Genomic DNA, 11,188 nt, shown 5'->3' with positions numbered 1-11,188 from the left:
CTATCCCTCCCTCCTGAGAGTCGTCACTATTATGATCGTGCCCAGAGGTCCAGTTGCACCAGGTGCTGCACGTACACAGCTGGAGATGCTGTCTTCCCCATAGGGCTCACGCTGAAGGCAAATGGTGGGGAAACAGAGGTACCGAGCAGGGCTGTCACTTTGCAGCAGAGCTGGGGGTAGAACCCAGGTCTTCTGAGTCCTAGCCCAGTGCACTAGCCACTAGACCATGCCACAGCTCCCAGCACAAGATGCCATCAGTGATTCCCACACTAGGCACGGAGCCACCTTGGCTGCGGCTGGAGGCAGGGCAGGCGGGAGGGGGTGTGGCTAGGGCAGACCTACCCCCTGCAAAGCACCATGTGGCCATGGCAGCAGGGACACAAGTTGAGCTGCCTTAGCTGGAGCCAGGAGCCACCCAGGCCCCTGAATTGGGCAGGGAATCTGCCCCTCAGGCTCTCTGTAGCCTCAGGTGGCGTCGCTGTGTCAGTCACGCCCGGGGCAGCTCCCTCCCAGCAATGGGCTCAGGCTCTCGGCAGCCTCAGGCAGCGTCAGTCCCACTCGGGGCGTGTTTTTGAGGCTCTGCACACGCAGCCGGGCTGGGGCTGTAATTCTGCAGCGAGGAACCAATCCCTGGGCTGGGGCAGGCGAAGGGGGCTGGGCAATAGACTCGTTCTGCCACGGGCAGTTCCAGCCATCCCAGAGCAGGCCAAATGGGCCCCACGGGTGGCAGAGCAGCTCACTGATGCCCCTGTGAGGGCTTGTGGCATGGGGAAGCAGCTCCTCCTGCTGCTCCTGGAAGGCAGGTCCTCAGCTGTCGATGTGGGGGTGGGGTGCCCTGCCAGATAGGAGGCTGGCAGAGGAATGAAGAGCCCATGGGAGGGGGTAACTTCCTGGTCCCGTCCAGTGGGGGTGGGGGGAGAAGGCAGACACAGTCCGTCCGTCCCACCCCCCGCAGAGGACATTGCTGCAGTGATTTCTGTGGGGGCCAGGAAGCAGTTGGAGGCAGCGGGGCTGACCCTCGCCCCCCCAAGCCACTTGTCAGGGGGCTTCCTGGCTTGGGACGCAGAGCCCCCACCTGGCCTGATGCTTTGCAGAGGGGCTGGGTTTGCTGTCGGGGATGCCCCCCGACCTCCCCTGCAGCTGGGGCTGCTCCCAGGGCAGCACACAGGGGCTGGGTTTGCAATGGGGCATGGCCCCTGGCTGGGCTGCTCCAGGGGCATGGCAGAGGGGCGGGTTGCCATGGGGCATGGCCCCTGGCTGGGCTGCTCCCGGGACGTTGCAGAGGGGTGGGTTGCCATGGGGCTCGGCTCCCAGCTGGGGCTGCTCCCAGGGAATTGCAGAAGGGTGGGTTGCCATGGGGCACGGCCCCCAGCTGGGGCTGTTCCCGGCGCATGGCAGAGGGGCAGGTTGCCATGGGGCACGGCCCCTGGCTGGGGCTGCTCCCAGGGAATTGCAGAGGGGTGGGTTGCGCAGTGCCCTGTGGTCTTTGCCATCTCTGGGCCCCTGCTCACAAAGAGCTGTGAACCCGCTTTGCCACGAGGGGCGCCTGCCCTCACAGCCATTTTAATGGGCGAGGCCCCTTTAGGCAGGAGGAATATTAACACTCACTCCCTGCCAGCCTTGGTGACGGGCAGCCCTCTGCCCAGCTCGCTGCCCTGGGCACCCACCACTCTGCGCCGGGCTCCCTCCAGCACAGCCCCCATGGGCGTTCAGGCTCTGCCAGTCTCTCTCCCCCCCCCCCACATCCTCCACCCCTGCAGCAGCAAGGGCTCAGGTCCCTCTGCCAACATGGCGGAGGCTGGCGCAAGACCCGGGGCCAAAGTGCCCTGGTTGTCTCCTCTCGTCTGGGCCTCCCTGCTCTGGCCAGTGGGAGGCAGCCGACGCTGTTGTCCTAGTGCCAGGCTTTGCAATTGGTGGGGGGGCAGGGGTAGAAAACACACAGAGACCCAGCTCCCTTCAGGCTTGTTTATTGGCCCCAGGCGGTGCCCGGTGCCCAGAGGGCCGAGCGTTCAGTGCCTTTACCCCCTTCGGGCCCCCTCCCGTGTGGTTTAGAAGGGGGCCGTCACCCGGTAAAGCGCTGATGCCGGCCGCAGCGGGCTGAGACTTAGGGAGTGGCCGCTGCTCCGATGGGCGCCGTGCCCCTCCAGCAGGGGGCGCTGCAGCCGGGCTCCCATTACTGCCCCCCTATTTGGTTAGCTTGAGGAGGCGCTGGATGTCGGGCTCGATGGCAACGGTCTGGAACTTGGGGCTGTAGCGTTTGAAGGGCTCCCCCTCGGGCCCCACCAGGAACTTCTCGAAGTTCCAAGAGAGGTCGTCGCGGCGCACGGGGCTCCACACGACGAACTTGGGGTCGCCCATCAAGGCGGAGGGCTCGTCGGCCGGGGTGGGCAGGTGGGCCTTCAGGTAGGCGAAGACGGGGTGCACCTCCTGCCCGTTCACCTGGCATTTCTGGAAGAGGGTGAAGTTGGGCTCGAAGCCGGCCCCGGGCCGCACGTATTTCAGGCTGTTGAGGATCTCCTCATTGGTGCAGTTCTCCTGCCGGGGAGAGGACAGGGCGTGTCGGGCCACAGAGCAATGGCGTCCAGGGATGGACTGGAGCCTGTCCAGCCCTATCCCTCCGCCTCCCGCTGCTCCTTAGTGACTCATGGATGGTCCCAGCCCCCACCGTCCTGGCCCGGCCTGTTCTGCCACTCCGTCATTTGTTTGCCTTCCCGCAAGCACACAGTGAGGAATTCAGGGTGTGACTGAGATCCCCCCCCCCCCTCGCCGCCCGTTGTGTCCTGAGCTGCACAGACCCCCGCTGAGATTGGGGTGGGGGCATTGTCCTGGCACTGCTTCGACCCTGGCGGAGATCACCTCCCCCCCTCGTGCCAGGTGCTGCACAGACCCAGAGCGAGCGCTAGTCCCTGCCCCAGGGAATAGACAACACAGGCAAAGGGGAAACTGAGGCACGGGGCAGGGAAGTGACTTGCCGAAGGTCACCCAGTAGAGCTGTGGCAGGGCTGGGAAGAGAACCCAGGCGTCCTGTGTCCCTGTTCATTGACCTCCCCGCCGGGCCACCATGTGGGAGCAGGGGAAACGTCCTGACCAGCAGCTGGATTGTACGGTCCCAGCAGCAAAGAAGGTTCTCCAGGCAAGAACCCTGCCCTGGCGCCTGGAAGGGACCCAGCCACCCTGCTCCGTCGCTAGCTGCTCTCACGCCGCTCTGGTTGTGGGGGCAGCCCAGGCCCTGCCCGTCAGACTGCAGCCAGGTGAGAGATTCGCACGCTGGGGCTAGGGTGGAGCTGCTCCAATGCCCCCTTCTGGGCAGTGCTCAGGCTGCCACTGAGGGGTCGCCAAGGAGGCTTTACGTGGGCAGGAGGGCGCCCAGCCTGGACAGCAGGAGGCAGGCTGGGAGGAGGGAGCCCAGCCTGGGGCAGGAGCGTGCAAAATGCACTCCATTCAGCATAGACCCACCTGGGCCATTGGGTCTTACAGGTGCAGCTGAGGCCAGCATCGGCTACTTAAATCATTCCTGCCTGTGCCATGCAGGAGGGAGAATCAAAGGGCAGGATGCTCCCGCCCCACACCCTGGTGCATGGCAGAGCATCGCTGGTGTAAGCGACAGGGCAGTGGGCAGCCGATCCCTTGGGTCACTGCCTGGCTTTGGAACTGATCTCTGGGCTGGATTGGGGGCACCGGTCCCATGTCGCCGTGCTGCTGCGTGGCCATCCCAGAGGGGCAGTGCCCCCCCCCGCGCAATTCCTACCCCAGCGGCTGCTCTGACCCTATCCCACGTGCCCAGGCGAGACGCCATAGGAGGAGCCGGGGCCGCACACGTCTCTTGTTCCCAGCCCCTGGCTGGCGGGAGCTCTCCAAGCACCGAGCCAGCACCCGCTGCATGCCCAGCACGCTGGAGGGGGATGATCCTGCAGGGCCTGCAACCTCCAGGGCTCTTTGGTGAGGCAGAGGACATGGGGTGGGGGGATGCAGGTGCCACATACCTGGTAGCCAAACTGGTTGCAAGGGAAGCCCAGCACGACCAGCCGCCGCGGGTACCGGGCCTGCAGCTGGTTGAGCTGGGTGTAATCCCGCACCGTCGTGCCTCAGAGGGATGCCACGTTCTCAATCAAAACCACCCGGCCCCGGAAGTTGTTGAAATCCACCTTCTCCCCATGGATGTCGGTGGCGCTCAGGTCGTAGAAGGATTTGGCGATGTGAGCCATGGCTGTAGCTGCACAGTGAGCCTTGCCTGCTGGCAGGCGCTGGCTTAAGGCTCGCTCCACGCCCCACGCCCCATGACCCACGTGATCTGCTGCTCCAAAGGTCTCTCCGTTCCTGGCACCGCCTGGAAGGAAATCAGAGCGCGCCCCTGTCAGTGAGCCAACTCTTTCCAGCCGCAGAACAAAGCAGCAGGTCAGGCCTGCACAGGTCTCGTTGCAAAGCCGGCTCGCGCCGGAAGGAAATTCAGGCCAACCTGATACTCCGGCTCGCTCTCAGTAATTCAAGTCGGTTAGCTCCTCTAGCACTGGGTGATGCAACTGAGAGGGAAGAATCAGACAGTGACTGGTAGTATGTGCCTTCCACTGGCCCCTAGACATCCCAAGATCAGGGCCCTGTTGTGCCAGGCGCTGCACAGACACACAGCAAGAGACAGATCCTGCCCCAGCTGAGAGCAGGGGCCAGGTGCTGCACAGACACACAGTGAGCGACAGGCCTTGCCCCAGCTGAGATCAGGGCCCGGTTGTGCCAGGCACTGCCCAGACACAGAGCAGGAGACAGATCCTGCCCCAGCTGAGATCAGGGCCCGGTTGCGCCAGGCACTGCCCAGACACAGAGCAGGAGACAGATCCTGCCCCAGCTGAGATCAGGGCCCGGTTGCGCCAGGCACTGCCCAGACACAGAGCAGGAGACAGATCGTGCCCCAGCTGAGATCAGGGCCCGGTTGTGCCAGGCACTGCCCAGACACAGAGCAGGAGACAGATCGTGCCCCAGCTGAGATCAGGGCCCGGTTGTGCCAGGCACTGCCCAGACACAGAGCAGCAGACAGATCGTGCCCCAGCTGAGATCAGGGCCCGGTTGTGCCAGGCACTGCCCAGACACAGAGTAGGAGACAGATCCTGCCCCGGCTGAGATCAGGACCCCATTGGGCTGGGCACTGCACAGACGCACAGGGAGAGACAGGCCCGTTTCAGCATCCCTAGCCACAAGTGTTCAAAAATTAGGAGATTTCTTTAAAACTTCATGAGATTTAAAACATAACAAGCCAACATTTTTGTTTCCTTTTCTTTTTCCTTCTATCTGAGTATGTGGGAAATTTTCTGACAACGGTTTTCCATCAGAAAAAGTGAATCTGACTAAATGAAAACATTCTGCGGTAACGTCGATTTCTATGACGTGTATAGAAGAGAATTGACAAAGCATTTTGACTTTCTCAGAATGGAACCTTTCACTTTTTCATTTTGAAATGACTGTGCTTCAGAATTTGGTTTATTGGTATTTTTCATTTAATGTTATATTATAACTAAATAACTAAACCCTATTGTAATATAAAAATATATAAGCAAACTTTTAAAAATGCATTTAAAAGATGTCAGACTGGGGGCTGGGTCTCGGGTTCCCTGCCTGGCCCCGCGCTGCTGCCTTGGAGGAGAATGTTCACCTGCTCTGCACAACACCGCTGGGGACTCCAGGAATCTCCTGCATTGCTGGCACCAGTGCCCAAATTTCCCTCTTCCCAGGGCTTGGCTTTGCTGGTAACGCCCAAGCGAGGGCACAACAGCCAAGCTCCGCTGCCTGTGGCGTTTCCCTACAGACCTGCCCTGGCTCGCTGGTTCACTGCCTGCCCAACGCTAACAGACACGGGCAAGGGAAAGAGAAAAGGCACTTTGAGTTTGGTTTGCACCTTCCTGCTCTCAGGCCAGGCCAGGCAGGGGGTGACCTGCAAAGGCCTCGGGGAGGAAGGAAAGCTGGCCTGGGCTTCAGGACACCTGCGTTCTAGGCCCGACTGTGCCGCTGACCTACTGGGTGACCTTGGCTAAGTCACTTAATCCACCTGGTGCCTCTCTCGTGAAATGGGGCTGCTCCTTCCCCACCTCCCAGGGGCACAAGGGTAATTCTGTGACTGAGGGTGACGCACTCAGATACTGTGTGAACAGGGGCCTGGCAAGGCAGTGGATAGATGGGGCTTGTGCCAGGCTTGCATCTGGATGAGGTATTCAGAGGGCCTTAGATAACAGATGAAGGCTGCTGCATGGGCCGCACACTGGAAACTCAGCTGGTGTCTGTGCAATGAGCTGCCCAAAGCCCAGCCGGTGAGAAGGGGGGGCTCCACTCAGACAGGGTAGAGGGGTCAGCTTTAAATCTCGCCCGGGACAATTTGATTCCAATGGACACAAGGGAGAAAGGAAGTCTGAGCGCAAATGCACGCTTTCCATTGAGATGTGCGCACTCTCGCTGGGCGAGGCAGAGCCCGCCGGGGAGAACAGACTGTATGTTCCTGGTCTATAGCAGTGAGCAAATCAAATGAGCACATGTAACGCTTTTCATCTGTCGCTCTCAAAGCAGGGCAGTACCATTACCCCCAGGGGGAAACTAAGGCCTGAGGCGGGGCCTTCCCCAGCAGGCCAGTGACAGAGCTGGGGCTAGAACCCAGGGCTCCTGGGGCCCAGGCCAGTGTTCTAGCTACTCACTACGCTGCCTCCTCGCGGTAAACGGAGCCCCACCCCCACCCCCCTTTTGTTAATAATCCTCTCGGGGGCGGGGGTGGCCCCATCCTTGCCAGAGCCCCACTCGTGTGTGTGTGTTTCCCTCCATCCAGGCTGGCCGGGCTCGGCGCCCACAGCAGGTTCTGAGGCTGGCGTCTCACCGCCCTGGGAACAGTACCCGGCAGGCACAACCCCGGCCCTTGAGGGGTTTCCAAGGCAGCGGCTCTCAGAGGTACCTGAGCAGGCTCCTGCCCACAGTGGATCAGTTAGCTGCCGGCTGCAGGTCATAGGAAATAGCTGGGTAGGAAATTGGTGGGGGCAGGGCAAGGCAGGGCCCTGCAACTCTAGACAGCTGGGTCCTGCCACCTCCAGGCCTCCGTTTCCCCTCCACCCACTGTCTATGGAGGCTGTGAGCTCTTAGGGGCAGGGCCCGTCTCTCACTGGGTGTCTGTGCACGGCCCCAGGCCCAGTATCGATGTGCTCCTGGAACAGTAGTGGGGGTATTTATGGTAAATGGGGCAGGATGTAATTGTTTATAACAGGGCCCCCCACCTCCTAGCTTCTTCTGGACTCCTCCAGCAGTGCGGCCCAGTCGCAGAGAGCCCGGCCATCCCAGTGTGGGGCCATTACTGGGCACTCGGCCCAGCTCCTGTGGGCTTCATGCAGCCCCCTTGCTGCCCCTGGCCCAGCAGTGCGCAGATGGCCCGGCCTCATGGCAGTAGGCAGAGATTAGATGAGACTAGACAGCATGGGAGTGGGACACGGCCCCCTGGCACGCTCCTCTCCATGCCCCTCTCCTCAGCCCCTCATCAAGTGTCCACGCATCCGACCTCTTCTACTCCAGGGCTCAGATGGAGGGAAAAGAGCTGGGGGCCCTTCCCAGAGCCACCCACCCACTGAGCCAGCTCACATTAGCCAATGCAGCTGATCAAAACATGAGCAGGTTTTCTCGGGGCTCTCCCAGTGGGGCTGGAACAGGGCCATGCTCACCTGACTGGGGAGGGCATATAACCCTTCTGCCAGGTGGTGTTGGCAGCAACAGGACAGGGTCAGTTCCTCTTCACAATACAAACCAGAACTGGCTCAAATCCCACCCCCTGATCTGGGAAAACTTAACAGGGGCCTTTGCCTCAGTTTCCCACCTCCTGGTGTGAAAGTCCAAACAAACGTCCCTTTAACACACCACTCCCTTCTAACTCTGCGTCACCCCATGCACCCTAAGCAACACCCCCCTCACTGCTACCGCCCCCTCTGCAACTGGCTCACTGCTGCGGTCAGCCCTGCCACTGTTGACACTTGCTGCTCACTGCTACGTCCACAATGTCGTGTTCCGAGATCCCCCAGCTCTCGGTGATTTCACTGGCTAGCTAGGAATCTCTGCGCTGCTGCCCTTTCGTCGCCTTTCACTGCAACGCCGCCCCCACACCATGACTAAGCCAGAGCCCCTACACTTACTCATCAGGGATTTCAGCTCTACCCATCACTGCACAGAAACAAGGACTCTCACTCGAGTCCAATCAGCTCTGTCTTTAAGCACTGGAAAGGGGAGGGTCAAATTGCAGCTCGGGCTATGTCTACACTACAGTGGAACAGCTGGGGCGGGTTTGTGCCAGTTGACTCAGGCTCACAGGGCTCAGGCTAAGGGGGTGCAGTGAAGCATTCAGGCTTGGGGTGGGGTCCGGGCTCTGGGACCTCACAAAGCAGCAAGATCTCCAGCCATCAGCTCTACACTTCAGTTAAACACCCCCTTAGCCTGAGCCATCTGTCACAGGCCAGCCCCAGGTATTTACCAGCCCTGTAGATGCACCATAAAGCTCAATCCAGAATGCAAACAGCCAAGTAGAAACACCACAGCCCACGCACTCATTTTCAGTGGTACTTGGCATCCCTATTGCTGGCTTTGCGACCGAGGTTCAGCTGAGGGTGACACCCTCCCCCCACCCCACTCAGGTGATGCTAGGCACAGTTCTGCTGTCCTTTACTCAGACACGAAGGACAACCACATTTTGTTATCTCTGGGCTCAATAAAGTGATTTATAACCCCAAACCAGCCAACATTGATTACTTCCTAACGCAGCTCTGCCCGCTGACCACCTAGGCAGAGTGGGTGTGTCTATGCAAATCCCAGCCGGGGTTGCTGGATGTCAGGGGAGAGCTCAGCCTCACTCTAAGCAACTAACCAGTGAATGGGAGAGACATTCACAATCCTCACAACACTGGGTGGGTGAAGTTCACCCCCACACGGGAGATAGATGGGACAGCTCAGATCTCTCCAACCTGCAGGGCTGAGGAGAGGATGAAGGTTTTTCTTGCAACCACTTCAGCTGCAGTCTGACTTTAAACAAACAAGCTGAGATTCTGGAGCCGGAGCCAGCAGCTTGAGAGAAATGCTGAGCCGGTGTGTGGTCAGGGACTGGCTGGGCCTGGCCCAGCTCCCTCCATCACCCCAGCTCCTCACCTGCCCCAGTGCTGTCATGCCAGGCTGGCCTCCTGCCTCAGCCTCTGCTGCCACGGGTGACAACACCCCTGTGGGAGGCTCATGTGGTACCAGCCCCCCCCACACACACTGCCAGGAGCGGGCTCTGCTCCTGTCGCCAAGGCAGATGGTCCAGCAAAGGAGTTTTCTAGCCAGACTAGACTGGGCCAGGGCTGCTGGGGGGAGCTGCAGCTCACGGCCAGTCAGGGAAGGCAGCTGGGTGAGCCAAGGTGCCTGCAGGCCGCCCCTGTGGATGCCCAGGGCTCTGACCGTGTGCCCAGGCAGGTGTACAAGGAGCTCGGCTCGTTTCCTGCAAGTGGACATCAGTGCATCTGCTCTCAGGGGGCCAGTGCCCCAGCGCCCGGAGCTCTGTCCCGCTGTCGCCTCCGGTGCTGGGGAACCACAAACCCTGCTGCAGCAGCTGCAAGTAGTGCCTCCGCCCGGCTCCCAGGCGCTCTCACATACACGCTGTCAGAGACCCAGGTTCAAGGATTGCTTGGGAGCCAAAATCCAGCTCAGGCCTCAGTTTCAGCACAAGCGACTGCCCCTGGGTGGGCACTCAGCCCATCTGACACCCCACTCTCGAGGAACGGGAACACCCTGGGGTGCCTGCCCTGCCCCCCCAAAAGGGAACACCCCCCAGGTGCTCAGCCCCTCCCGCCCCAGGCAAAAGCAGCTGGAATTACTGACAGCGGGATCCGATTGCCGGCCCACCGGGCCCTTGTGCAGCTGCCTGGAACCAGAGCCGCCCCTGGGGCAGCGGAGAAACCAGAGCCCGGGCTGACGAGGGTTTGACGTCCGGCTTTAGCTTTTCCTGGCTGCTGCTAGTGCCCATGGACAGCTGCCCCAGGCCAGTGCAGACAGAGAACAGTGCCAGGGCTGTGGTCACCGTCTATCGCATCCAAGTCCTTGCTTTGCCCAGGCGGTGGGGGAAAGGTTCTTAGCCTGCACTTGCAGAACATCTCACAAGACGGGGTGTCTCCGGGCCAGACTCCCGTCAGTGTTCCCGACCCCCTGCGCTGCCCTGCTGGGCGAATCTGCCCAGTAAGAACAGACAGCTCCCAGCTACTGCAGAACCATGGCAGCTCCGTCCCCCCGCCCTCCCTGTCCCTGTCCAAGGAACAGCTCACTGCACCGCTTCACAGGTCAGCTGCTGTGCTCCAGGGCCCCCCAGGGCCAGGAGAGACGTGCTTAGCAGGCCTGCATTGCCCACCCAGCCCGAGAGCAGGTGGCGCCAGCGAGAGACAGCAGCAATAACTGACCATCCGTGCGCCCACCAGAGCCAGACCCTCAAAGTCACTGCAGTCCCATTCCGCCGCTTAGGGCCCCGTCTCCAGGAGGCGAGATCCCAGAGAGAAGCGTCAGGAACGAGGCAGCCCCCTCACCGGTTTGAAATCACCTTTATTTTGTAAACATTTGTGTCTAAAAGAATGAACTCCAGGAATAGGTCACATGAGGCCCCCCCGGGCGGGCAGAGGGCGCCACGGGCGGAACGGGGACACACAGCCAAGGACTCACGGGGGGCAGCTTTGTGTTTTCAAACAGGACCTCAGGACGGGATGCGCAGACGGTCGCTGCTGGAGACAAAGATCCATGGCTAACAGGACATGGGGCAGGCAGGACGCCCCGCTCAGAGGGGCCTTGTGGTATCCATGCACCGGAGGAAGCCTGGTCCACTAGCAATGGAGGCGTTGGGTCCAGGAGCTGGGAGCATTTCTCTAGGAATGCCCATAGCGCAATCTTACTGCCACCTGGCATCAGGGAACTCACGGCGCTCTGCACCGAGCCAGCTCAGCGACCATCGCCTCTCGGTCCAGTGCCAGCAACAGGACCTACCCAGGAGGTGCCTAAGAGAAGCAGGCCCGCCGCCCCACAGAGCCACGGCTTCCTGTGTGGGGCAGTCAGTGCTGCCTTCGCGGACACGTGGAGCCCCCCAGAAGCCATGCAGCGAGGGGAGGGTGAGCCGGAGTCTAACGACCTCCGGCAGCAGCAGTTCCTAGCTCGGTTCAGAGCGCAGCATCTGCAC

At 61.0% G+C, this 11,188-nt stretch overlaps 1 protein-coding gene across 1 annotated transcript; it reads right to left on the bottom strand.

The window, feature by feature from the left end:
* Positions 1 to 1,951: 1,951 nt before the first annotated feature.
* On the bottom strand, positions 1,952 to 4,247 carry GPX2 (glutathione peroxidase 2). Its single transcript, XM_065403764.1, has 2 exons — positions 3,984 to 4,247; positions 1,952 to 2,535 (listed from the first exon to the last, which is right to left on the bottom strand). Exons 1-2 carry the CDS (start codon positions 4,203 to 4,205, stop codon positions 2,185 to 2,187), a joined length of 573 nt encoding a protein of 190 aa, XP_065259836.1. The 5' UTR covers positions 4,206 to 4,247; the 3' UTR covers positions 1,952 to 2,184.
* Between the last annotated feature and the right edge of the window lie 6,941 nt (positions 4,248 to 11,188).

The sequence above is a fragment of the Emys orbicularis genome, chromosome 4, assembly GCF_028017835.1.
Source record: "Emys orbicularis isolate rEmyOrb1 chromosome 4, rEmyOrb1.hap1, whole genome shotgun sequence".
NCBI lineage: Eukaryota > Metazoa > Chordata > Testudines > Emydidae > Emys > Emys orbicularis.
This window is presented reverse-complemented; position numbering and strand designations above follow the sequence as displayed.